General features: G+C 28.3%; 3 protein-coding genes across 11 annotated transcripts; 2 read left to right on the top strand and 1 right to left on the bottom strand.

Moving 5' to 3' along the window:
* Positions 1 to 387: 387 nt before the first annotated feature.
* Positions 388 to 3981, bottom strand: meigo (Solute carrier family 35 member B1 homolog meigo). The gene is made up of 2 exons (XM_011634168.3): positions 3318 to 3981; positions 388 to 3120 (listed from the first exon to the last, which is right to left on the bottom strand). Exons 1-2 carry the CDS (start codon positions 3699 to 3701, stop codon positions 2545 to 2547), a joined length of 960 nt encoding a protein of 319 aa, XP_011632470.2. The 5' UTR covers positions 3702 to 3981; the 3' UTR covers positions 388 to 2544.
* A 622-nt stretch (positions 3982 to 4603) lies between these two features.
* On the top strand, positions 4604 to 23191 carry Trpm (transient receptor potential cation channel, subfamily M). 9 transcript variants are annotated; one of them, XM_089078220.1, is made up of 22 exons: positions 4625 to 5427; positions 5506 to 5713; positions 6885 to 6995; positions 8249 to 8331; positions 8793 to 8849; positions 9753 to 9939; positions 10056 to 10269; positions 10367 to 10526; positions 10610 to 10746; positions 10826 to 10982; positions 11067 to 11220; positions 11308 to 11616; positions 11887 to 12073; positions 12140 to 12433; positions 12520 to 12731; positions 12846 to 13013; positions 14399 to 14458; positions 16489 to 16695; positions 16846 to 17194; positions 17375 to 17520; positions 17634 to 18224; positions 18437 to 23191. In XM_089078220.1, exons 3-22 carry the CDS (start codon positions 6909 to 6911, stop codon positions 19760 to 19762), a joined length of 5085 nt encoding a protein of 1694 aa, XP_088934346.1. In that variant the 5' UTR covers positions 4625 to 5427; positions 5506 to 5713; positions 6885 to 6908; the 3' UTR covers positions 19763 to 23191. The 9 variants fall into 9 exon arrangements, with proteins under 9 accessions (XP_088934343.1, XP_088934348.1, XP_088934346.1 ...); XM_089078214.1 differs by having other exon boundaries at positions 4704 to 4720; positions 5024 to 5427; positions 11887 to 12433; XM_089078217.1 differs by lacking the exon at positions 6885 to 6995 and having other exon boundaries at positions 4604 to 4720; positions 5684 to 5713; positions 11887 to 12433.
* Positions 23192 to 23334: 143 nt separating this feature from the next.
* LOC148936505 (ciliary microtubule associated protein 1A) lies at positions 23335 to 25025 on the top strand. The gene is made up of 4 exons (XM_089078231.1): positions 23335 to 23694; positions 24267 to 24464; positions 24541 to 24694; positions 24779 to 25025. Exons 1-4 carry the CDS (start codon positions 23604 to 23606, stop codon positions 25023 to 25025), a joined length of 690 nt encoding a protein of 229 aa, XP_088934357.1. The 5' UTR covers positions 23335 to 23603.
* Positions 25026 to 25122: the final 97 nt, after the last annotated feature.

Genomic DNA, 25122 nt, shown 5'->3' with positions numbered 1-25122 from the left:
AAAATTTAAATTTAAAAATTTAAAAATTTAAATTTAAAAATTTAAATTTAAAAATTTAAATTTAAAAATTTAAATTTAAAAATTTAAAAATTTAAATTTAAAAATTTAAAAATTTAAATTTAAAAATTTAAAAATTTAAATTTAAAAATTTAAATTTAAAAATTTTAAAATTTAAATTTTAAATTTAACTTTTTAAATTAAAAATTTTAAATTTAAAATTTTTAAATTTAAAATTTTTTTTTACACAATATTTAGTATAATTATTATAAATATATTTACTTAAAAGCGATATTAATTTTTATAATTTTATAATTTTTATAATACTTACAATTCTTAAACAATTAGACAAATATAATTAAATTTTTCTAACAAATGAAATTTGTGCAATTATTTTATATACAATTTTAATAAATTTCACATATACATTTAAACAATATATGCATTTACAAGCATCTTGAGATACATAGTATATATAATAACGATTAATAATGTTCATATATTTTTTTTCTTCTTTTAGCTTTCAGACATGGATTATGTTCTTTTCTAACAGAGTAACATGAAAAATAGAACATGAAAAATAGAACATGAAAAATAGAATATGAAAAATAGAACATGAAAAATAGAACATGAAAAATAGAACATAAAAAATAAAAATTTATATAAATTTAGTATTTTATGCAATAATATAATTCTTTAATCGATAATCTGTGTTGTTCATAAAAAAAATTTGTATGGAATTAAGCAAAAAATGGAAAATTCTGTTCGAAATTACATAATCAGTATTCAAATATCAATACATCTGTCTTAAAAAATTCCTGATTCTTTGTTGTAATCATGTTTAATTATGATTTCAAAAATAAAAAATTATAATTTTAATTATATTTTTTGGTAATCAGAATTAAAATCTATTTTTTCTTCTTTAGTTACTTTGTTATATACAAGAGATCTTATTTTCCAAAACTAAATAATATACGGAAATGCAGTTTTTGTTATATAATCCTAAGACAAAACTAAATTTTTATTTTAAAAAATTTCTCTCTAGTTGAAGGCGCCAAGATTATATAAAAATATCATTTTTTTAAATAGTACTCCATAGTTTTATATTAATCGATACAATTCTTTTATTAAAAACTATTATGGTTCTTAAAAATTATTAGTTTAAATATTATACTATTCTAACATATCTTAATATAAAAAATATGAAAAACCTCGTAAAAAGTCCATTTATCTCATCTTAATACTCTCATATGTATATACTTTCATATAAAAAATGCTATATTCTTATGTACAAACTAATAAGATATAATAAATAGAATAGAAAAAACACATAGATGCTTTTAAAAAACACAAATACTTTTAAAAAAATATGCAAAATATTTGTAATATGTAATAATAGTAATTCCTTTTTAATAATATAACAAATAATTGGTCTCATAAAACTTTTAAAAAATAATTATAATTCAAAAATTTATAATTCTTAGTAATATGTATGTATGTATATATATATATATATACATACCTACATACTACTGTATATATATTTTTTTAAAGTAATTATTTGTGAAGTTTTTACACTGATTTATTTATCTTATTCTGTACATAAAAGGTAAGATCATTGAAAGATGGTTTTAAGACATATTATGATTTATATTAAAATGTAAAACATTTAAACTAACAATTATTAACAACTACTAAACATTCATTTTCTTGTAGAAGACTCAATTAATGTAGCTAAAAACATAGAGTTCAATTTAAAAAATGATAGTAAATTTTATATGTGCTTACAAACACACACATACACGCGCGCGCATGATCTATATAAGTTAAATATATGTATGTATTTAACTTGTATGTGCATTTTCAATAAAAATTGATCTTATAATTCATCAAAATTTACCTGCTATTAATCTTTTCATATAACACATTTGATTGGCGTTACATTTAATTTTTATAACATATCTTTAATTTTTTCGTAAATTAAAGAAACGACTCGTTATACTTTATCATACTATGCTCTTGAATATAAATGATATTACAAATGTTATTACGAATGATATTACAAAAAAGTAAATTTATTTTCAGATATAAAAAAAATCATACTATTTTTGGCATTTTTTATATTATGCTATATATAGGAAGACTAGAAGTCTTGATAATCCATTAATTATTAAAATTGTTCCTAGAATTGTTGATGAAACCAACGCACTAAAAAAATAATATTTTCAAATATTCTTTTTTATAACCAAAAATATTTTCAAATATTTTTGATTATGAATTAACTTTATGACTAACTTAGAAAATGATTTTCTCATTCAGAGACTTTCTTTCTTTCATATTATTAATACTTGTCTTTTTTAATTTCAAAAATCTAATATCTTTATCAATTTATATTTAAATTAGAGATCCTGATATAAATCCTGATAATTTCATAGTAAATTGTAAATTACTTTTATGGCGATACAACTTAAACAATAAAAAAAATATATATATATATATAAATCAAAAGATTTCTATCACTTAAATAATGAGATAATCATATTATTCTTATTTCGCGGTCTCTTTCTTATTTTTATCTTTACCATACATAGCATCTAAAAATAAACCTGAAAATACTATAAATGTACTCAACCATTGTCTAGAAGAAAGATTATTGCCAAAAATTAATATAGAGCCTAAAACAGTAAAAAATTTTCTAGTAGTAGTTATAATTGAACATGGCAATGGACCGAATTCAGCTACTGTTAGAAATATAAAATATTGTCCAAATGCCCCAGCTATGGAAAATGTCATTATATGCCAGATAACAGATGGATACCGTTGTAAAAAATAAATAAATTCCATAAGTTCTCCAGAACCAAGAATTACTATGCTACTAAAGATAACAGACCAGAGATTCATATTAAGCATCATATGACCTGACTTTGAATTATACTCTGCTCTCATTCGTTCTTGTATTGCACTTGTTAATCCATCCATTGTCAATGATAATAGTAACAATAATTCTCCAACTGATAATTGTGACTCTGTTTGTTTTTTGGAGATATTACCATCCTTATACATAAATAATGCAACTCCAATGACAATCAAGAAAATAAATATATATTTTCTAACTGGATATACCTATAAAAAAACATGATAAAGTTTTATATATATATATATATACATATATATGTACACATACACATACATACACACACAAACACACATATACAAACATTATATATATATATATATATATATATATATATATATATAAAACAAATAATCTTAAATTATCGACAAATATCTTTAACAAATATAAACTTGTCAAATTATACCTTTTTTCCCAATAGTACACCAAGTATCATAACAGGAATAGGTTTGCCAGCTTTACCAATCACCTGTGTTGGATAACTGACAAATTGCAATGCCATGTTACTGCATACCATGGCAAGAAGATATGTCAAGGCAGATAATGAATAATACCAAGTCGATGTGGTATCTTCGCCTTGCTTCATTACTGTTAGTAAAATTGTTTTAGCAAATATGTAATTCACTAAACACTGGGTGAAAACCAATGCAAACATATATGTGAATTTCTCTCGATTTTCTCCGTCGCCGTATTGTCCACGTGTGATTTTCTCTTGCAACATACCAAAGTAGAAATAACACACAAATATGCCGGCCGCACATATAAGTAGTTTGGTATTAAAAAGGGCCATTTTTTAAAAAATAAAATCATGTAAAATGCACTAGACCTGTCTTCTCACGTGTGATCTATGTTATCTCAGCGAAATATGCATACGGCACAGAATACAGAACGCGACTTGTACGTGGCGGGTAGCGGTAGATTCACCGAAATATAGCTATATTGGAAGAGGCTCTGCCATATGATATTCATGCACGGAAAACGTGCCTGAGACAGATAGATGTTTCAACATATATTCCGAACCATGGTGTAAAGAAACAAGAGGTTTGTTTTTTATTCCTGAACTGGTTGTACTAACTGGTTGTACTAAGTTCACAGTTTATCTTTCTTTCTTACACTGGAAGAAGAAAGATAAATTCTAAACTAGCGCTGCCAGTTCAGCTAAAAAGAACCAGACCCAAGGTGTGCTCTTGCGCATGAAAATGAAGATGGACCAATGAGGTGGAAACAATAGCCGGCCATATTAATATATCAGCCAATCAGCGTTTTTCTCGCGATATTCAAAGTGTAGTATAAATAAGAGAAGGACAATTAATAAATTTATTTAATTAAGAATTACTATTGTGACTTTTATTATTAATAATTATTAAATTCTCTATTATCAAATCACATGTCACATAGTCACCAATTTGTTTATTTTATTATTATTTTCCAATATGAAAGGCGACTTGTTCCAATGCCAATATCTGCGCAGAACGAATCCAAATTGGATCTACCTGACGAGCACACTTGTCTCCTTAGTTCTAGTTTAGATGATTAAAGCCATAAGAAATCGACCAATCATAGTCGAGTATTCTTCTATTCTTTGACTATGATTCGTCCATTTCTTATGGCTTAAATCACTTATTGTAGACCGGGACTTACACCATGCCCGGGCCCCAGGGCCCCATTAGTGAACACGAAATTTGCCTACGATTGTCAGTCTTTAATAATATTTCATCGATGACTGAATGCAGCCTTTCTTTGACTGATCTTCGCACATTACATGTTGATTTAGTTCAGTTTGGGGCTGATTGCAACGGATCAGAATGAGTTGAGTAGAATATTTTTGGGCACTACTATTGAAATTATCGAGTCATTGCGGGTTGTTTATCAAGAGCATAGTGAAAAAAATTTGTTCACGCATTATATAATTCAATGCAACTCTACGGACATGTACAAATATATGCATTACTCTAAATATGTGTAATATATATATAATACATGTGATGAACGTGAAAATTATCTCATGTTTACTTTTATTCGGAAAATAATTTATTATAATTTCGAACTCAAAAAAATCTACTTTTAACTGTGTCATGTTTATACATTCTTTCTATTCTTGGAACGAAATAGATATAATTCAGAAGTTCTCAGTATATTTTCAAGAAAAGTATAAATTTTGCAATAAGAATATGTGTAGGAAATTGACTTTTATCAACGAACGACATTTTAATATAATTACAAACGAAGTACTTCTGAAATAATTCATCTCTTCTCCGTATTTTCTACATTTGCGCCGAATAATGATAAAAGAATAAAGATAAAGATATTTCATGAGGTTATCCTGCCGCATTGTGTGATGACAGTATACAACAGACTATTGATTTTCCCGCCAATTTCAAATCTTGCTTCACATTACCATCCTGAGATTTAAAAGACCAATTCGTCTTACAACGAAAATAATTGTATTTAAGAAACTAGAAACTAGTCGCTTTCATATTATAGATCTTACTGAGTGTTTCCTACGTAAATAAGATGTAAGCTATTTTCCAATGATACATTTATTTATTCCGTTCCATCGCATTATAATAAAATCAACATCTTTGATGTTTTAGTGCAACAATTTTTGCAATCTTTGTAAACTTTTGGGCTTTTAAATGGAATAATTTACAAAATAAATATCATGGGATGATAATAATATTGTGATGTAATTTTGATATAATTGCGGCACTTAGCAGTACATTTAAACTTCAATATTTTTTAACAATTTATATTTCTTATTAATTGGTAAAGATGATCGTCAAGAATAAATCCTGTCGAATGGTAAGTAATATTTATAAATGATCTTTCTCTTTCTCTCTCTCTCTCTCTCTCTCTCTCTCTCTCTCTCTCTCTCTCCTTTCCTCTTCCCCTTCCTTCTCTCATCCTTCTTTCCCTTATATATAAATACAAACTTTTATATATGTATAAATTTATATATAATATATATATATATATATGTAAATTTATATTATTTTATTTTCTTATATTACTTTTACTTATTTAGTTTACATCAATATCTTATTTTTTTTTTATAAAACATTTTAAATTTTATTTTATCCATAATAATAATTATTATTTTATATAATTATGTTATTAATACATGCAATTTATGTATGAATATATAATTGGAAGTTTATGTTTTGTAATATATGTAAGATATAAAATTTTGATAGATTTTTTTATCTAGAATATTTATTTTATCTTTACTGTACACAAATTTTGTTAATTTTTTTCTATCCTTGAGTGTATGTTACTTTGTTTATACAATATATAAATGCTCTCCAGAATGTGCAGTTTTGCTTATGTTGAATATTACGGATATATTGATATTTACTTTTATTACTTCTCATTATATAATTGTCTTTTTGTAATATGTAGTGATTAATATTAGAAACAAATCTATGAGATCGTCAGAGAAAAGTAGTGGAAAACAATAACTTAAAGAAAACGATAGTAAAAAAAATAACAGTTTTGAAAGGTAATAATAATTTTAGAATAATATTTTAAATAAAGTTGACACACATTAAAATCTTTTATGAAGTCAGTAGTAGGAAAGGCAATAAGCATAAATGTTGATATATATTGATATTTAGGCAAAACTACAAATTCTAGGCAGAACTTCAATATATGATTTTACAATCATGTTCCATATGAAAATATTCATTCATTATTCATATTAATATATGTAATACTTTGATGTATACAGTAAAACTTCGCTTATTTTTACTCTATTTATACAAACAAATTTATGTTTAGGTTCAAATATATGAACTTACAGCTGATCTTGATTTCAGTTTTCTAAACATCAGCTCCTATTATCGGTTTTAGTTATAGAAACTTGTTTTATTCCTCGACATGTTCAGATAAACGGATTTCTACTGTATTATAAATTTAGAATATTATATTCCATATATTGATTAGCTTCTATTTTTATCTATGATTTTTTCTTTAGAACATTGTGCTTAACTTAAAGTAAATGCACATTTTATCTCATATCAAGATGACAATAGAAAGTATTATTTGTGGTACAAATGCCCCAAAAGTGAAGAAAAAAAAACTTAAGGTATTTTTCTTATGTTATTAAGTTTGATTTTTTATTATTAATATATTAAGGACATTATTTTAATTTTAGACATTTTGTTATTATACATTTTGTTTTAATGCTAATTTAATCATTATTATTATATATTTCATTATATTTCTATACGTTTAATAATATTTCTATGGTTTAATAATTAAGTTACATAATTAGATATAATATGATATGCAAGATAATTTATTTTATTTGAGAGAATTGACTTAAAATTATTCATAAATTATTTATCTTATGAAAAATGTTTCAATAAAAATTGCATATTTAAAAAGAAAGACATACAGTGCCTAATAATCTTTTTTTCCTATATTTTTTACATAACTTTGATATGTAATGTCTTGAATTTGTTAAATAAAATATCTTATTTTTTGTTAATATTTAATTTTTTTCTGGAGATTGAAGAATCATTGAATGCAAAATAAAAAAATATTAAATTGTTGACGATACAAGTATTTATTTACAGTATATGTAAAAAATTTAATATATATTCTTATGGTATATTCTTATGTTTTTGCTTGGTTTTTTTTTTTTTGTATTGTTACAATGATAGCTAATAATAAATTTTTTTATTCTTTATTTTTTATTCTTTTTCAAAGAAAATATCCACATAAAATCTGGTAAACAAATTGGTTTACTACCAGATATTTTACTACCATTTTTAAACTTGATTTGGAAAATATCATTACAATATCATTACAATTGAATCGATAATGTCATTATTTTTCTTTTTTAAAGCTATAAAAGTTATAAAATTTTTGTTTGAAATATTTTTTCATATTTTTTATATTTTTTGAGATATTTGACCCATTACGTTTTACGTTTTATATTTACGAAATAAACACCAATAATTAAAGCACAATTTGGGGCGTACGGATAATTTGCATGTTTCTTATATGGCAACGCTCCTGAAGCACAGCCGTTTTGGCCGATGAGCTTCGAGTGATGGTAGAGGAAACCTCCGAAATGTGCAATTAATTCCGAGCGCTGATCTAGTCTAATCCGTGTCTAATTTCCTAATAAAGCTTACCGTTGAAATTGATCGAAAATTTGTATTATGTAAGGCAAGTTCAACGATGAAATAGAAGCAATAAAGATAATATATAAAGATTATTAATATAAATAATATGGAATAAATAATATGAATGATTAATATAAAATAATTGTAATTAATACTGAGTCTTTTATTATTATAATTATTATGTTTTTATATTTTCAAATTATAGACAACTGAGCGCAGTTGGATAGAGGCAACATTTCAAAAGAGGGAATGTGCAAAATTTATTCCAAGCGCCGATGATGAAAATAGGTACGATTTCTACATGAAGTGGTTGTAATGTTTTATGTAGAAAAAATGGTATAAAAATGAATGATACTAAAAGTTTTATAGTCATAAAATCTCACATTGTGTAAAATTTTTTACAATATTGTATCATTTGATATTATATCAAATGATATAATAGATAGTTGCGTTTGCTATCTAAAATATTTTTTTTCAAATTAGCAAAATGCGACGTATACTATAAAGCGTGACTTATTATCTAATTATCGTTTAACATGGATTCATTATGCATTAATCAATCTGTTTTATTTTTCCTTTGTATTTCGTTACATTCTCTATCATTCTTATTATTATAATTAGTATAACTCATAATAGATAAACCATAATCTAGATTTTAATAACAAATTTTAGTTGGGAATATTTAACTTGCATTTTTTTTACAATTTTGATTTGATTTATTTTTTTATTTTATATCATTTCATTTGTAGGTTTATCCAAGTACAAGGTGATAAAAATGCAGAGTATGATGTGATCACTGCTTCCAGGTGAGGGAATAGGCATTTAGCATTAATTTATGAATTTTTTTTTATTTTTATAATTTTCATAACATTATTTATTGCAAGTAATATTCTTGTTACATCAGATATTTCATGTATAGACGTGAGAAAATCATCAGTTTTATCAGTCATTATATAAATATGTCATATTATGTTCAATCATCGTTTTTAATTAAATATACATTATAATTAACATTATAATTAACAATGTCACATTTACTTTTTAATTCTTTTTCATAAGCATCATAAAAAATATGTAGTCTATATTTACATATGATATTTATTTGATGCTACCGAGTATTATATTAATATACAGAATATTAAAAAACTGTAAAATTTATACATGATAAATACTTATTGATTTGAATAAAAATCTTCTAATGAACATAAATCCGATTCAATTTTAGAATTAAAAGCGATTTGTTTTTATTGAAATGTTACAGTTCTCTCCAAGAGCCGTATATAGTTTAAAGATATAGATATTTATCATGTTCGTTGACGTTTATGTAATCATAAAATAGATCTAATTGTTAGACATAAAAACAATTAATTGATATATAGAAATATTTTGACATTAAAAAAATATTTTTAATTCCAAAAGAATTGAGTTTGGAATCTATATTAAGAACTTTTTTAGTCAATTTGATGAGTACTAGTACTATTTATTATATCTATTTATTAAATCTTGTATACTTTTTCTGAAGAATATTAAAAAATTTTATGCTTTATAGTATACGCATAACATTTTTATAATCGAAATGAAATTATTAAGTAGTGCAAGAATATAATTGATACATACAGAATGTCTGATTCTTAATGGTATATTGCATATATATATATATATATATATATATATATATATATATAAAATTGTTATTATTATTATTACAGGTGTTGCTGTGGCTATTCGTACACCCATCATTGCGGAACTGGAGCGGATGTCCAAAGCTTCAATCTTAGCGAGAGTCAAGAAAAGGATCGTGAACAATGGTCACCAGGAAAAAATACTCGTCCTTTTCCTACTGATGCATATGGTACCATAGAATTTCAGGGTGGTCCACATCCTACAAAAGCACAAGTAGATATCAAAATCTGATATTTTTTATTTTAGTAATATTATATTCTATTATAATAATATTAATAAGGTAATATAAATATTACATCTATAAGTGAAATGACATTGCATATTTGTAGTACGTAAGATTGGCCCATGATACACGACCAGAACCGATTATACAACTATTATGTCGAGAATGGAATTTAGGATTGCCTAAATTATTAATTACGGTTCATGGTGGTCGATCAAATTTCGAACTTCAACCTAGTCTGAAAAAAGTTTTGCGTAAAGGTTTATTGAAAGCCGCTAAAACAACAGGGGCATGGATATTTACAGGAGGAACAAATACAGGTATATTTCTATTCAAAATAATAATATAATGTAACTAAAAGTAATAATATAACTTTAATAAATTTGATTCTTTTTATATTTATGTTGATTCTCGTAGGTGTTACACGGCAAGTTGGTGACGCATTATTGTTAGAACGTTCTCAACGACAGGGTCGTGTAGTAAGCATAGGTATAGCCCCATGGGGAATTTTGGATAAAAGTCACGAACTAATTGGCCGCGGTGGAGAAGTGTCATATGATTGCCTCTCTTCACCATGGTAAAACTGTACACTTACAGCGCAAAACAATGTATTTTTGAAATATATGCTTTTTTTAAATATGTCTGTATATGAATTTGCAGGACTAAGTATACAGTATTAAACAATCGACATGCTTACTTTTTATTAGTAGACAATGGTACTGGTGGTCGATATGGTGCAGAGATTGTTCTTCGTAGAAGATTAGAAAAATATATTTCAAATTTAAAATTGCAACCATGTAAGCATTACAATGATTAATACATATTAAATTTTTTATAATTTAACGAACTCTGTTTTATCAGCTCTAATGCTTTCAGATACACATAGTAGCATACCGGTAGTTGCATTAGTTATTGAAGGCGGAACAAATACAATCCGTGCAGTTTTAGAATATGTGACGGATGATCCACCTGTACCTGTGGTAGTTTGTGATGGTTCAGGACGTGCGGCTGATCTAATTGCTTTCATGCACAAGTAATAGCGAGTTTATACAATCTTTATAGGGTCTGTTTGTAAAAGGAATATAACCATGCATGTTGACAAAGAATTTTTATATAGATGGAGAGATGGACAAACTGGAGATGGAGAAGGACCATTGGAGGGTGTTAAGGAACAAGTTTTAGAAACTATTAAACGTACTTTTCAAGTTACTGCTGAACAAGCAAGCCAACTTTGTTCAGAGCTTTTGCAGTGCACGCGAAAAAAACATTTAGTATTTACATTTTTTATTAGAAATAAGGTTTACCTTTATCATATAAATGTGACTTAGAATTTCTCTAAGTAAAAATTATATTCTTAGATCACTGTGTTCAGGATTTCGCAAGATAGGCCGCAAGAACTTGATCAAATAATATTGACAGCTTTATTTAAATCAAAACAATTATCCCCAGCTGAGCAGTTGTCTCTTTCTTTAATATGGAACCGCGTAGATATTGCCCGAAGTGAAATCTTTGTCTATGGTCAAAAATGGCCACCTGGTGCTTTAGAGCAAGCTATGATGCAAGCGCTTCAACATGACAGAATAGACTTTGTGAAACTTCTACTGGAAAATGGAGTATCGATGCGGAAATTTTTATCGATACCTCGTCTTGAAGAACTGTATAATACGGTAGGTCAACCTTATTTCTGTAACGATCACTTCTCTTAGTAAACAATTTAAATATAAGTAAAAATAATCCATATCACATAGTAAATGAACAGTTTTATTTTTAATTATAATAAACTTTTATATTTTTGCTTTAAATTTTTATCCGCTTATGATTCTTTTAATATAGAGAAGGAGATTATCTAAATAATTTATACAAAATTAGATTATAGTTATTACAATATTCGAATATATGATATAGTATATATTTTTTTCTTCTGATGGCTCAATTAGAAAGAAGGTCCATCAAATACTTTAGGTTATATCTTGCGAGATGTACGACCAAATATTCCACGAGGTTACATGTACACATTGCATGATATCGGCCTTGTGATTAATAAGCTGATGGGCGGAGCATATCGCGCGCAATATACACGACGAAGATTTCGTATGATCTATACAAAAGTGATGAAGCGATCTGGTAGTGGTCATCAGCATATGCATCGAAATAGCTGCGCTCCAAATTCCAATATGCGTTATTATACAGGTTCCAGTGGAAAAGCTGACAGTTTGACTATGAGTTTACTCGCTGAAACGTTACCAACTCATCGTGATACTCCTCTCTTTGATTATCCTTTTAACGAGTTGCTTATTTGGGCTGTGTTAACCAAACGTCAACAAATGGCTTTGTTAATGTGGCAACATGGAGAGGAAGCTTTGGCTAAGGCGCTTGTCGCGCTGAAATTGTATAAGGCGATGGCGCATGAAGCGGCCGAGGATGATCTAGAAACTGAGGTTTATGATGAATTGCGTGGTTATGGCAAAGAATTTGAAAACATTGGTATGCATAAATGTTAGGTGAATCCTATAATTGCATGTTGCAATCAATGCTTTATAATTAACTGTAAATCGTATGTCTTTTTATAGCATTAGAATTATTGGATTATTGCTATCGACAAGATGATGATCAAACACAGCAGCTATTAACTTCAGAACTTCAAAATTGGTCGGGGCAGACATGCTTATCACTCGCGGTTACAGCAAATCACCGACCGTTATTAGCACATCCTTGCAGCCAAATTATTTTGGCCGATTTATGGATGGGTGGCCTTCGTACACGTAAAAATACTAACTTAAAGGTGATTGAGCAATAAACTTATAAATTATTCTGTGTATGCTGACTACTTTAATGTTTATTATTTAAAATAATACTTAAAATCTATTTCTTAAGGTTTATTTAAATATGTTCTTAGGTGATTATGGGATTACTTTGCCCTCTATATATAACGCGATTGGAATTTAAAAGCAGAGAAGAATTACAATTAATGCCCCAGACACAGGAAGAACATTTGATAGCTTTGGAAGATGAAAAAGACGATAGTGATTCTGAGCACAGTACGCCGGTAGGACCAGATGTTGAGGTAATTATTTTGCATCTTAGAAACTGCAATATGATAATTATTTACTATTTATTAAAGAATATTTAATATTTTTAATTAATTATTGTTTTAATTAATTGTTCTTGATATTTTTTAAAAAACAATATTATAGTAGCTTAACATAATAATAAAAGTATGTGAAATTGATTAGTTAATTATATTAATAATATGTACAGTATAATTTAATACATTCATTTTACTATTATTAAAAGATGATACAAATTTTAAAAAGACTGAATACAAGGTAATAAATTTTTATTTCAGAAATTTATTAGTAACTGAAAGATATAATAAAATTATGTAGAGTTGATTTTAAAAAGTTTCTGTTTTAATTCTATATATATTTTATTCTATATGAATATATGTAATACACGTATAACATTTAACTTTAATTTTAATATTTATTTTGATAACACATAGTTCAATATTAATCCATTGTCTTCTCTACATTAAGCTTATTTTTTATATTTTTTTATTTTATTAGAATTATATGTCATTTCTTGCTGTGATTAGAACAATAAAATCTTATTGTTAGCTTTTTCTTTTGCTTATATTTTATAATAATTATGCATTAATATGTTATTATATCATGCCATAATTTGCAAAATTAGAGGATTCAAAAATCATCTGTTTTATCTGAATATAAGTTTTTTTTTTGTGATTGTTGCTTTTTCTTATGTATCGTATTTATATATTTGAAAAGAAACTTTTCTCTAATTACAATATATGCATTAATATATATCTACAAAGTAAGGTTTAGAGAAAATTACTTTTTACAAGTAACTTATTACTGTTATTTGTTGTCGAGTCAAAAAGGTAACTAAAAATAATTATCGTTATTAGTTATTGATTCTAAAAGATAATTCGTTATTCTTATTTTAAAAAAGACAATTCGTTATTCTTTTCGTTGTCTTTTTACTAAAAAAGATCAGATTTAATAAAAAATTTACTTCTCTAATATCTTTTGTTAAATTATCAATAAAAACAATAAAATTTTTTATCTTAAAGTTCCTGAGTTTTGATCCACTTTCTCATATTTTTTTGCTCATCAAATTATTCTTTTGTTGATCATTTTCTCCATGATTTTACATATTAATAAAAAAGATTTAAGTTTAAAAAATTTTTTTTGTTTTCGATATAAAATTCGCAGATATGTGTTAATGCATATTTAATCATGGAAAATGGTTTTTCTTAAAGTTATAAATACAATATATAAGAAAAGTTGTCACAAAATAATCATATTAAAACAAATGACTTTAGATATTCTTTTAATACTTATAATCTTGAAGCTTATTGCTTTCTCTTTGACATATATTGAATTATTTGTAACATATAGATTGTGGGTATGCGTATTAATTATTTTTTAGAAACATCTGCGCAGGAGCCTGAGCATATGCAACAAACCCAGCAACCAACAAGGCGTTAAGGTATATTTACATTGGCCTGAACGCAGTGATTTTATAAAACAATAATCACGCTCTTCAATGCACTTTTATGCTATTTATTTACTTGTTTTTAGTTTTCATTAATCATATCTCACATTTACATTTATATTTGTAAACTGCAACATTTATCTTACAGAAGATAATAAGATCTCAGACAACATGCAATGTTGACAAGGCATCTTAAAGATGCCTTAAGATATTTTTAAGATCAAGAAACGCATCCTGTAAAAACGTCTTTAATATTATATCTTAAAGACTTATCAAAAGATATCCTAAATATATCTTTAAGATGTAAATATGGAAATAATTTACCATTAACTTAATTAGATTTTGTGGATCTCGGCTCGATAGATGGTATTTTGCAATTTAAGAAATTCACAGTTAATAATGTCACGGTTAAATACAGCATCTTCAGAATGACATTTAAATCACATTTTAATAAGATTATGGTTTTAATACTTATTTCATTCTTTTAACGATAAAAATTTCTATTGCAATACACATATAAGAGATAAATAAATTAATAAATAAATTAATAAAATTAAATAAATGATTATAATTAAATATAACAAAACTAAATAATTGATTTACTAATTTATTTAACATTAATTTATTTAATACTAACACTAATTTCTGTCTAATTTCTGTTGTATTCTTTTTGTATTTCCGCATAATTAATATTTATTTTGTATAGAACATTTATAAGACATCTCAAAGTTCAACATCATAAATCCGGTCATTTCTTGATAATTTTATAACATGTTTTATAAAAATATAAAATAGCTTTTATCGTTAGACATCTTTAAGACATCGTAACGTTGTCTGGGATAATAAATATTTATGCAAAGAACTTTATTATATGGGAGTCAGTCGCATCCTCTAAAGACGTAAGTTTCCTTTTTTTTTTTTCTCAAGAAACGATTCTGAGGGGTCCCTCAGAAATTTTTGTTTGAGTATACTGGCAATGTGATGATGTGTGGGGAAACGGCCTTGCAGTTATCAGTATCAATATGCTCCCTGCAACCATGGTGAGATTGTAACCTTGATGAACCAGACACCAATGTTTAGCATGTCCGACTGCGAGGTCACCCGATACGGACGATCATTTGATTTTCGTACGGAGTGAAAGCGCAATGGACATTCATCGCCAATTAAGTGAGTTAAAGTTTATGGAAAAAAAATGCATGAGTATTCAAATGATTCGTTGTTGGCATTTCAAGATTCCATTCCTTTCATTCCGCTACTCGTACATATCTGTGCGCCTTCTAAAAATCTAGAACTTCCCTATCATATTATTACTGTTGTCAACATACCCAAACTTTCTAAGGCCTGAGGGACCCACTCAAAGTCGTTTTTTGCAGAAAAAAGTAAGGAAACTTATTTTTGGATTGATCCTCGTAAATAAAAATAGGTGAAACGTTAGAACTTGAATGTCTAAGAATAAAATAAAGTTATTTTTTTTTTGTTTTTAATAAATAAGTTATTTTTTATTTTAAATAAGTACGCACTATTAACAGCGTTGACTCGTACTAACCATTTGATTTATCGTTTTTATTTATATTATTGTTTGCATTTGCGCGCGCTTTTGTGTGTGTGTGTGTGTGTGTGTGTGTGTGTGTGTAAAAACGCGCACGCACGCACGCACGCACGCACGCACGCACGCACGCACGCACGCACGCACGCACGCACGCACGCACGCACGCACGCACGCACGCACGCACGCACGCACGCACGCACGCACGCACGCACGCACGCACGCACGCACGCACGCACGCACGCACGCACGCACGCACGCACGCACGCACGCACGCACGCACATACATACATAATCATGTTATTTTTCCATAGATAATTATGTCAAACTAAATTCAGTCCTTTTTCTTTTCGTTGAACATATCAGTACCTATTTAACCATGCACTGAGAAATGTATGAAATTTTATATATGAAACATTTTTTTCAGTAAGTGAATAATCTGTTTAATTAGTTTTAAATTATTTATACTTTTCTGTAGGCTTTAATTAACAAAGAGCACAATGCGATAATTAAGGAGACGATTGTTCAAGAGAATGGGAAAGTACTAACGGATATTGATGACGGAATACATCGCGCTTACGGTCTTCGTTCTGAATATTATAATAAAACAACAAGACCATTAAGACTGAGAAAGAAGTTATATGAATTCTATACTGCTCCAATAACAAAATTTTGGGCAAATGCTGTAAGCAAGAATATTTATATTCGTTATCTCAATATACAAAATCACATGTATGAATTATTGATAAATGTAGTTCTTATTGATTTATTTCTGTTTGTTAATATAAATATTTGTAACGAAACGCAATACAATAAAAATATTTTGATTTTGCAGATAGCATATATTATTTTTTTACTTTTTTTTTCGTACTGCATTTTGATACATATGGACGATCATCCATCATTAGCTGAAATATATGCGATCGCATATATCTGTACTCTCGGATGTGAAAAAGTACGTGAGATAGCAACCTCGGAACCTGCAACGCTCTCACACAAGTTTAGCGTATGGGCATGGAATATGTGGAATCCCTGTGATGCCGCTGCTATTATATTTTTTCAAATTGGATTAGCATTACGTCTACGACATTCGACTCTAGATGTAGGTCGCGTCATATTCTGCGTTGATTGCATTTATTGGTATTTACGCATACTCAACATCCTTGGTGTCAACAAATATTTTGGTATGCTTGAAATATTAAATTAAAAGCAACTTAATCTTACTTGCTTTTGCACAAAAAAATGATATATAACGAGTATTTGATTTTATATAATTAAATAATGATACGAGTTGTAACATAATTAATTTTAATATTATTTTCTAATTGTTTTATGTATGATACTTAATGATTTATATTTCATAGGTCCTCTTGTAACTATGATGGGAAAGATGGTTAAAAACATGATATATTTTGTGGTGCTTTTATTAATTGTCCTCTTGAGTTTTGGTGTAGCTAGACAAGCTATATTAAAGCCTAATTCTGATCCAAAATGGCATATAATACGAGATGTACGTACATATTTTCTTAACGTATATTTCTAAAAAGACTATCTATACATGTTTTTCCAATTAAAAATTTATACACACACACACAGCATAATTTTCATACTTTTCTTTAATAGATATTTATGGAACCATATTTTATGCTATACGGAGAGGTGTACGCGGATAATATAGATCCTGAGTGTGGAGATGAGCCAGGAATGATACAGTGTCTTCCGGGTCGTTGGATCACCCCTGCTGCTATGGCCGTGTATCTTTTAGTTGCTAATATTTTATTGATAAATCTGTTAATTGCGGTATTTAATAATATTTTTAATGAGGTGAATGCTATAGCTCATCAAGTCTGGATGTTTCAACGGTTTACCGTCGTTATGGAATATGAGCAGAAACCAGTATTGCCACCGCCGCTTATAGTGATCTGTCACATATATTTATTATTGAAATATTTTCTAAAGCATATTATGCAAAATAAAAGCAATACCGGTGAGACCTGTGACAATGGGTTGAAATTATTTTTGGAGGCTGACGATATGGAACGACTTTATGATTTTGAAGAGGATTGCGTTGAAGGATATTTCCGTGAACAAGAGCTCAAACTGCAAATGTCTACAGAAGAGCGCGTGAAACTTACAACGGAACGGGTAGAAAACATGCATCAGAAGATTGAGGATATCGATAAAAAAGAGAGTAATCAGAACGCATCTCTTCAGGTATATAATAAATATATTTTTATTATATAATTTAGATGTTTATAGTATCTATGTATATAAATAATTATACTTCATATCAGAATATGTTTAAATAAAATACTTTGCAAAATATTAATTTTTCAACAATTTTATTTTAACATATACAATGTGTATGTACGTGTGAAAATAATTGATTTAGGCAACAAAATATATTAAAAGTTTTATATTTACAGGCTGTCGAATTTCGTATTCGTAAGTTGGAAGAATTGAATCAACAAACTTTAGCACATCTTGGAGTGATTCATCGTTTCATGGCAACATACATGCCAAATGAAGAATTATCCGGTTTAGAGACATTTGATAATGTTCGGCAGCGTCGAGTATCAGAGCGATCAGAAACGTTATCCGAAGCAGATTCTCACATGCAATTGCCAATAATAGCACGACGCAAGAGACTTTTGCGATCTCTTACAGATGCCACCTTTTTAAACGTTGGCCACGCGGTTGACGATGTCCTTAAAGAGACTGTGATTTCTCGTGAAAATCTTAGTAGACATGATTCTTCTGTAAGTGTAGATGCTCATGTCGGTCAAGATGACATTAAAACAACTACAAGTTTGGAAACAGAAGGCAGCAAAGATATTCTCGAGAGTGAAACAGTTGGAAGAAAAGATATGCAATCAGAAAGAGAAATGAACCAAGATACTAGTAAAGAAGTAAGCAGAGAGATGAGTAGAGAAATCAGTACAGAGACTACTAGCAAAGACGTCAGTAGGGAGACTAGCAGAGAAGCCAGTAAAGAAGCCAGCAGCGAAAATCCGCCCTCTGACATCAGGCAAGATTCCACAGAACGTAATACATTTAGGCAAGATTCCGCAGAACGTGGTACATTTAGGCAGAACAGCAGAACCCGATCAGAATCAGATGATTTTATGCTGCTTCCTCCACCTGGTATACAGAGGGCTGTAACTTGGGCAGAGCCTCGCGTGGCTGTAATCCCGTCTTCTGTTACCTCGGCCGGTAGTGCGCAAAGATCGATTTTATTGACGATGCGCGCTGAATACACCAGTATTACGGACGAACTTGAAAGTTATTGTGGCTTGTTAAGCCCACCGCGAACACCACCGATGTCGCCACCGCCATCACGGGTTCGGAACATATCGGACATATCGAATATATCGAATCCCGAGATGGCATGGCAGATCGAGAATGAACACTTGCGTGATGCGGAAGAGTGCGATTATCAACAGATGGAGGATTTGATTCAGCGACGTTATCGCGATGACGACGATGATGATGAGGATGATGGACCATCAAATGGACATGCAGATGAGACAAGTGGTATTGCATGTTTTTTTAATGTATCCAACGAACATTGTCAGTTACGCCGTACTTCTGCAATTGAAGAGGATTCTCGGAGACCACCACCAACAATCAGCGTTACTCGTGAGATCGAGCAAACACTTGCGCGACCGACAATACGCGATTCTCAATCAGCCGGTCAGAATGATAAAAATCTGAGCACTGTACCTACTCCTGCTTCCGAAACTATGTGTTAAATTGAAAATTAAAAGAGAAAGTACATATTGTAAAGAGCTCTTCAAATTCAATTTGTGACTCGTAAAATTATGAGCTTGATCAAATTATTAGCTTTCAGCATGCATGTATGCCTGCATGTGTATGTAAGTGTATATCACATTTTTATTACTTGGATATACAAAGTATCCAATTTTAAACAATAACGCCGCCAAAATTTTTCTATTTTCAATTTTAGAAAAAAATGTGTCATACAAGAGTTAAATAATTTCAAGGTTAACATGATTATAATATTGATTCATTCGCAAATGGTATCACTATTGATATCTTTTATGGATATCATTCTTTTAAATAAAATTATGTAATTTTTTTTTACATAATGTTATTTTCAATATAAGAATATTAAGATAGAGTTTTCAAAAATAGATAGCTTACAAGATATTTTATATCTTATGTCAAAATATATCAAAATAAAGTATAAAATAACTCGAAAATATCTTTTATTTTTTCATAATTTTGTCTTAATATTTTTATATTCAGATCTAACAAACACAAAATATAATGCTATATAAGAGAAACATTTGATACAAATGTTATGTTAATATCATGTTAATATTTTGTTTTATATATACAATATGTGTCATATAAATGTGTTACATTTATTATTTATTGGTTATAAAGTAACAGTAATATAACATAAATGTATTATATATTATATAGGGTGTTTCATTTTAAATAATTTTATAGTCAATTCTCTTGAAAATAAAGCATTTTTGGAAAAAATGCTTTGTGATAAAGTTATAGAATTTTGAAAGAGTATGGATTATGATATTGATTGATTCAATAAAGTCAATATAGAGATCATTTTATGATTGCTATCTTTTTAAAAATGGAATTACATATTTTTATTATATAATATTTTTCTAGTTATTCTGATAAAAGTTTGTATAAGATACAGTTTTATCAAAAAATAAATAATTTACGCGATATCTTACATTTTATTCTGACATATAGTCTGATTAATAAAATACCTAGAACAGATATTTTACAAATAAAATACCTAGAACAGATTCTAAATTATTAATTTTTTAATAACAATACCTTTTATGCACAAAATAATCAAACACATGTATGTGATCACATTGGTATAAATTAAGCACATAGTTGCTTTAAAAAAATATATACTTGCATATTTTCACTTGCAAATATTCATATATTAATATAAATAATTTTTTTAAAGAAACTTTATATATCTTCTTTATCTTAATTGATTGGTCTCATTATTCTGTACAAAATAGCGTTAAGGTACAGTTACCAAAAAAATGAATCATTTACAAAATATTTTATATTCTATATTAGAATGTGCTAATAAAATATAAAATATAATATCTTGAAAATTATTGACTTTTTGACAACTTGTGACACAGCGCTTTGCATCACAAGGGATTTATATCCTGATTACGAGGATAAACTCTAATCCTGCGTTCTCCATGCAAGAGAAGAACGCATACGAGACTCCAGATCATTTTATTTTACAGTTCTTTTCTTTGATTATGTCGTCTTTGATTAAGAAGTTCTTTTCTTTTCTTTAGATTAAGTCGTGGATAGATATGACACACAATTTTATTCGGACATAGCTATCTCCGATTCATCAATTATAATATAATTAGATAATTGTGATTGATTATATCCAATTAAAATAAGCATCTGAGATCTTCTCTAGCTGAAACTTATATAAAACAAAACGTCCCAATTGGCGAATGAAATATCGTAGAAAGAGGGTGTTACAATTGGAAAAAAAACACTACTGTTGAAAACGTACAGATTGTATTGTCCTTATTGCATTCGGCTATATTGTTTTAAAAAACCGTTACTATTGTACTCAATTTATTTGCAGCGAGATAAATGTCAACTTTCGTGATGAGCGAAAAGGGAAGGAAACATTGAAAAGAAAGGCATTCCACGCAAGATTAAATATGAAGACTTTAAAATCGAAGCACTAGCCAGAAACTCTCGGTTAAAATTCAATCTCGAATTTAAAGAAGAATGCCGTTCTTTATTTTCAAAGAAGCGTCGAGTGATCGATGATTCTGTCGGGAAAAATCAGGAAAGCAGGATTGCCGTAAGACGCTATCGAAATTTGAGTTTCCTACAAGGACGCAAGATGCGCGTGGCGAGTTAGGATCCGCGCGATTATCTAATCTAGCCAATACGGCTGCAACATTATTGCGAAATTATTGCGAATGATCGCTTGTGTGTTTTCCAGAAATTTTAGGGAACACATTGTAGTTGCCGAATTGTGAGGATACAGGAGCAAGAACGAACATCCGCTTCGAATTCACTATGTCAAGTTGGAAAAACGAACAATCTATTTATAAATCTATTTATCAATTCCGTCTTAAGTTAGATGGATCACACATATGCGATAAGGCCATCATATCATTTTGTATTTCTGCTCTGGAGAGCGTAATCTTCCGTCCCAATAAACATTAACTAATAGTAACATAACATCAATGTTATAATTTTCCACTTAACAACATGACTATTACGTAATATATGTAACATATGATATGTCGTTAATTATATATTAATGCTTATATTAATATTTTTTTGTTTGTTTAAATATCGCCCATTGATAATATATATCCATTGATCAGTCATTAGTGCGTTCCTGCTTATTATTTCTCCCTAGATTATTACTTGGCTAAATTCACTGATCGTTCTTGACTGTTGTTGTAATATTTTTTCCGTATCAAATATATTTGATTAAAATATAACAGTTACATTGTATTTACATTACTGAACAGAAAGTTATATTGACGTAATGTTACTGTTAATTGATGTTCACTGGAGTATAAGTGTTGACTGCCGTGTCGTTTCTTCTGATCGTCTTACAAATTTTGAGTTCTCAACATCAGCGCCACGCGTTATTTTGTATTTTTATTGCCATGTATTATGTTCATCCGTCGCGTTCGATATTTATATTATTGTGAATTCTTTGGCTATCACATAGTTATTAGTCGTTTTTATTATACAATTGTGTGAATTCTCTTAGATTAGTATTCATAATCAGTTCTTATATTTAAGATCATCTTAAGTATGAATTCAAGATGCTATATGGCTATTTTATTATTGAGCATCTTAAAACAACTTGAAATCTGACTTAAGACAATCTTAAATATAAAAATTGATTATGAATATTAAATATTGTATTGTAATCTCATAAGCTCGTACTACTGCGCCAGTGCCGTGAATATTATGAAGAAATTTCTGTTACTCTCTTTGATTATTGATATACTCTGTAAATGCTGAACTGTTCAATTTATAAGTGAGGTGGTTTTCGAGTCATATACGCGTCGCACGACCGTTCTCACATGATCATTATAGCGAATATCATAGCTGCCGCGAATTGTATCAAGCAGCCTTGTTAAATATATTACTTGTTATTTCTATTATTATGTAACTGGATTATTATAAAATTCTCTCTCTCTTTCTTCCCCTTTCCTCCCTTACTCTTTTCCATCGTCCTTACTCCCTCTCTTTCTTTCCCTTCTTCCTTTCCTGCCTCTTTTACGTTATTTATTCTAAAATAAATCAATTTCTTCTACAACAATTAAACGTATTAAGCTTATTAAAAAATAAAAAGGATTGGAATATGATACGGACCTATATGTCGAAATATGTCTAAATCTGTTTCACTTTCATAATTTTCATCTTGTTTCAAGATACAATCGACGTCCAGATAATAATAACAAGCAATTGTTTCCTAAAATAGAAATGAAATCGTCATAATGTGACACGTGAAAATAATTATACATTAAGTAAAATTTACAAGTGAAACTTGCAAATTTACAAGTGAAAAAAATGCCATTAAAAAGACATGAAAGAAAGAATGCGGATAAAAAAAGAAAGAAAGCACTAGAAAAAAAGGGCACCATTATGTGTCATCTTATTAGTATGTATTCATTAAATCTAACTTAAATAGTGATTGTATATGGAACTGTGAAGACAAACATAAATTTTATACATAATATTCTAATAAAGCAATAAATCTCCCCAATTAGTAAACTGACCTTAACTGTCATCATTTTAATGACATTACACATTTCTTATTAAAACAGTGACAGTTAACGTCAGCTTATTAACTGGAGAGATTTATTGTTTTATTATAATATTATATAAAATTTACGTTTGTCCTCACAGTTCCATGTACAATCACAACAATTATGTGTGTGTGTGTGTGTGTGTGTGTGTATGTGTGTGTGTGTGTGTGTGTAAAATGTAATATATATAATGTAATGATATTACATTGTAATACAAATGTAATATATATAATGTAATGATATTACATTTCATTACATAATTATATTTCATTACATTAAACAATTAATACTATTTATTATTATTTTGCGTGTTCTTTTGGGTTTATTTATATTCTAAAATCATCCAATGAATTATCAAATGTAGTTTATATTTTTTATTTATATTTTTATATTTATATATTATATTATATTATATATTTTACAGCCCCAGGACCTAAATATAAACTTAAAACACTCGTCGGCTCCAAAGATCATTGTATTTCGAAATATCAAAATCCAGCGTATACATTCGGTAGTCCTAGACCTCAAGTCATCTTTGAGACAGAAGGTCCAGGACCAAAATACATGATCAAGAAATATAAACCTATGGGATTTACTTTTGGATATGCTATAAAAATTTGCGGTAAATCGATTTTCTTATTCAAATTAGATCATTATTATTCATAATTACAATTCTTTTTTTCTTTGACACTTGATAGATTTTACATTTGGACCTGGTCCGAAGTATAAATTGCCAGATGTCTCTCGTGGTCCTTTCTTTTCAATCAAATGGAAAACTAAATTGAGGAAAATCGATGAAATACCAGGACCTTACTATTACAAACTTAAGACTGATGCACCAGGATTTTCCATGTATATTAAGATTTTAAATTTTATTTGTTCACAATAACTGGAATATATGGAATAACTGGAATATAATCATTCTATTGTTTGTAGGGGACTGCCTCTAAGGGCTGCAATAAGACCTATGTCTATAGGTCATCATTCAGCATGTAACTTAGATATAATAAAACCAAAAGCACCTATATATACTATGGGTACTCAGCAAAAAAGAGTACAATTTATTTCTGAAGGCCCAGGCCCAATATATGCTATCCAACCACCAAAAGCAAGACCAGCTTTTTCATTCGGTGTAAAGCACAGCGTATGTGCATTACCTTATATAACTGAATGCGATAAATAATGCTAAAAATAAAAAAATTGATTTCTTTGTATCGATTTATTAAACTCATCAATGTCTGAATTATTAGATTACTAATAATTGATAAACTAAATTTCTT

The sequence above is a fragment of the Pogonomyrmex barbatus genome, unplaced genomic scaffold (genome assembly GCF_055798465.1).
Source record: "Pogonomyrmex barbatus isolate J1 unplaced genomic scaffold, ASM5579846v1 scaffold21, whole genome shotgun sequence".
Taxonomy (NCBI): domain Eukaryota; kingdom Metazoa; phylum Arthropoda; class Insecta; order Hymenoptera; family Formicidae; genus Pogonomyrmex; species Pogonomyrmex barbatus.
This window is presented reverse-complemented; position numbering and strand designations above follow the sequence as displayed.

Coding starts and splice junctions, on each gene's coding strand:
- meigo (XM_011634168.3), bottom strand. CDS start 3,701: ATGGCCCTTTTTAATACCAAACTACTTATATGTGCGGCCGGCATATTT. Junction 3,121..3,317: donor GTGTACTATTGGGAAAAAAG/GTATAATTTGAC, acceptor GTTTTTTTATAG/GTATATCCAGTTAGAAAATA.
- Trpm (XM_089078214.1), top strand. CDS start 6,909: ATGCACATTTTATCTCATATCAAGATGACAATAGAAAGTATTATTTGT. Junction 9,940..10,055: donor CACATCCTACAAAAGCACAA/GTAGATATCAAA, acceptor GCATATTTGTAG/TACGTAAGATTGGCCCATGA. Junction 11,221..11,307: donor GCACGCGAAAAAAACATTTA/GTATTTACATTT, acceptor TTATATTCTTAG/ATCACTGTGTTCAGGATTTC.
- LOC148936505 (XM_089078231.1), top strand. CDS start 23,604: ATGCCATTAAAAAGACATGAAAGAAAGAATGCGGATAAAAAAAGAAAG. Junction 23,695..24,266: donor CATTATGTGTCATCTTATTA/GTATGTATTCAT, acceptor TATATTTTACAG/CCCCAGGACCTAAATATAAA. Junction 24,465..24,540: donor ATATGCTATAAAAATTTGCG/GTAAATCGATTT, acceptor GACACTTGATAG/ATTTTACATTTGGACCTGGT.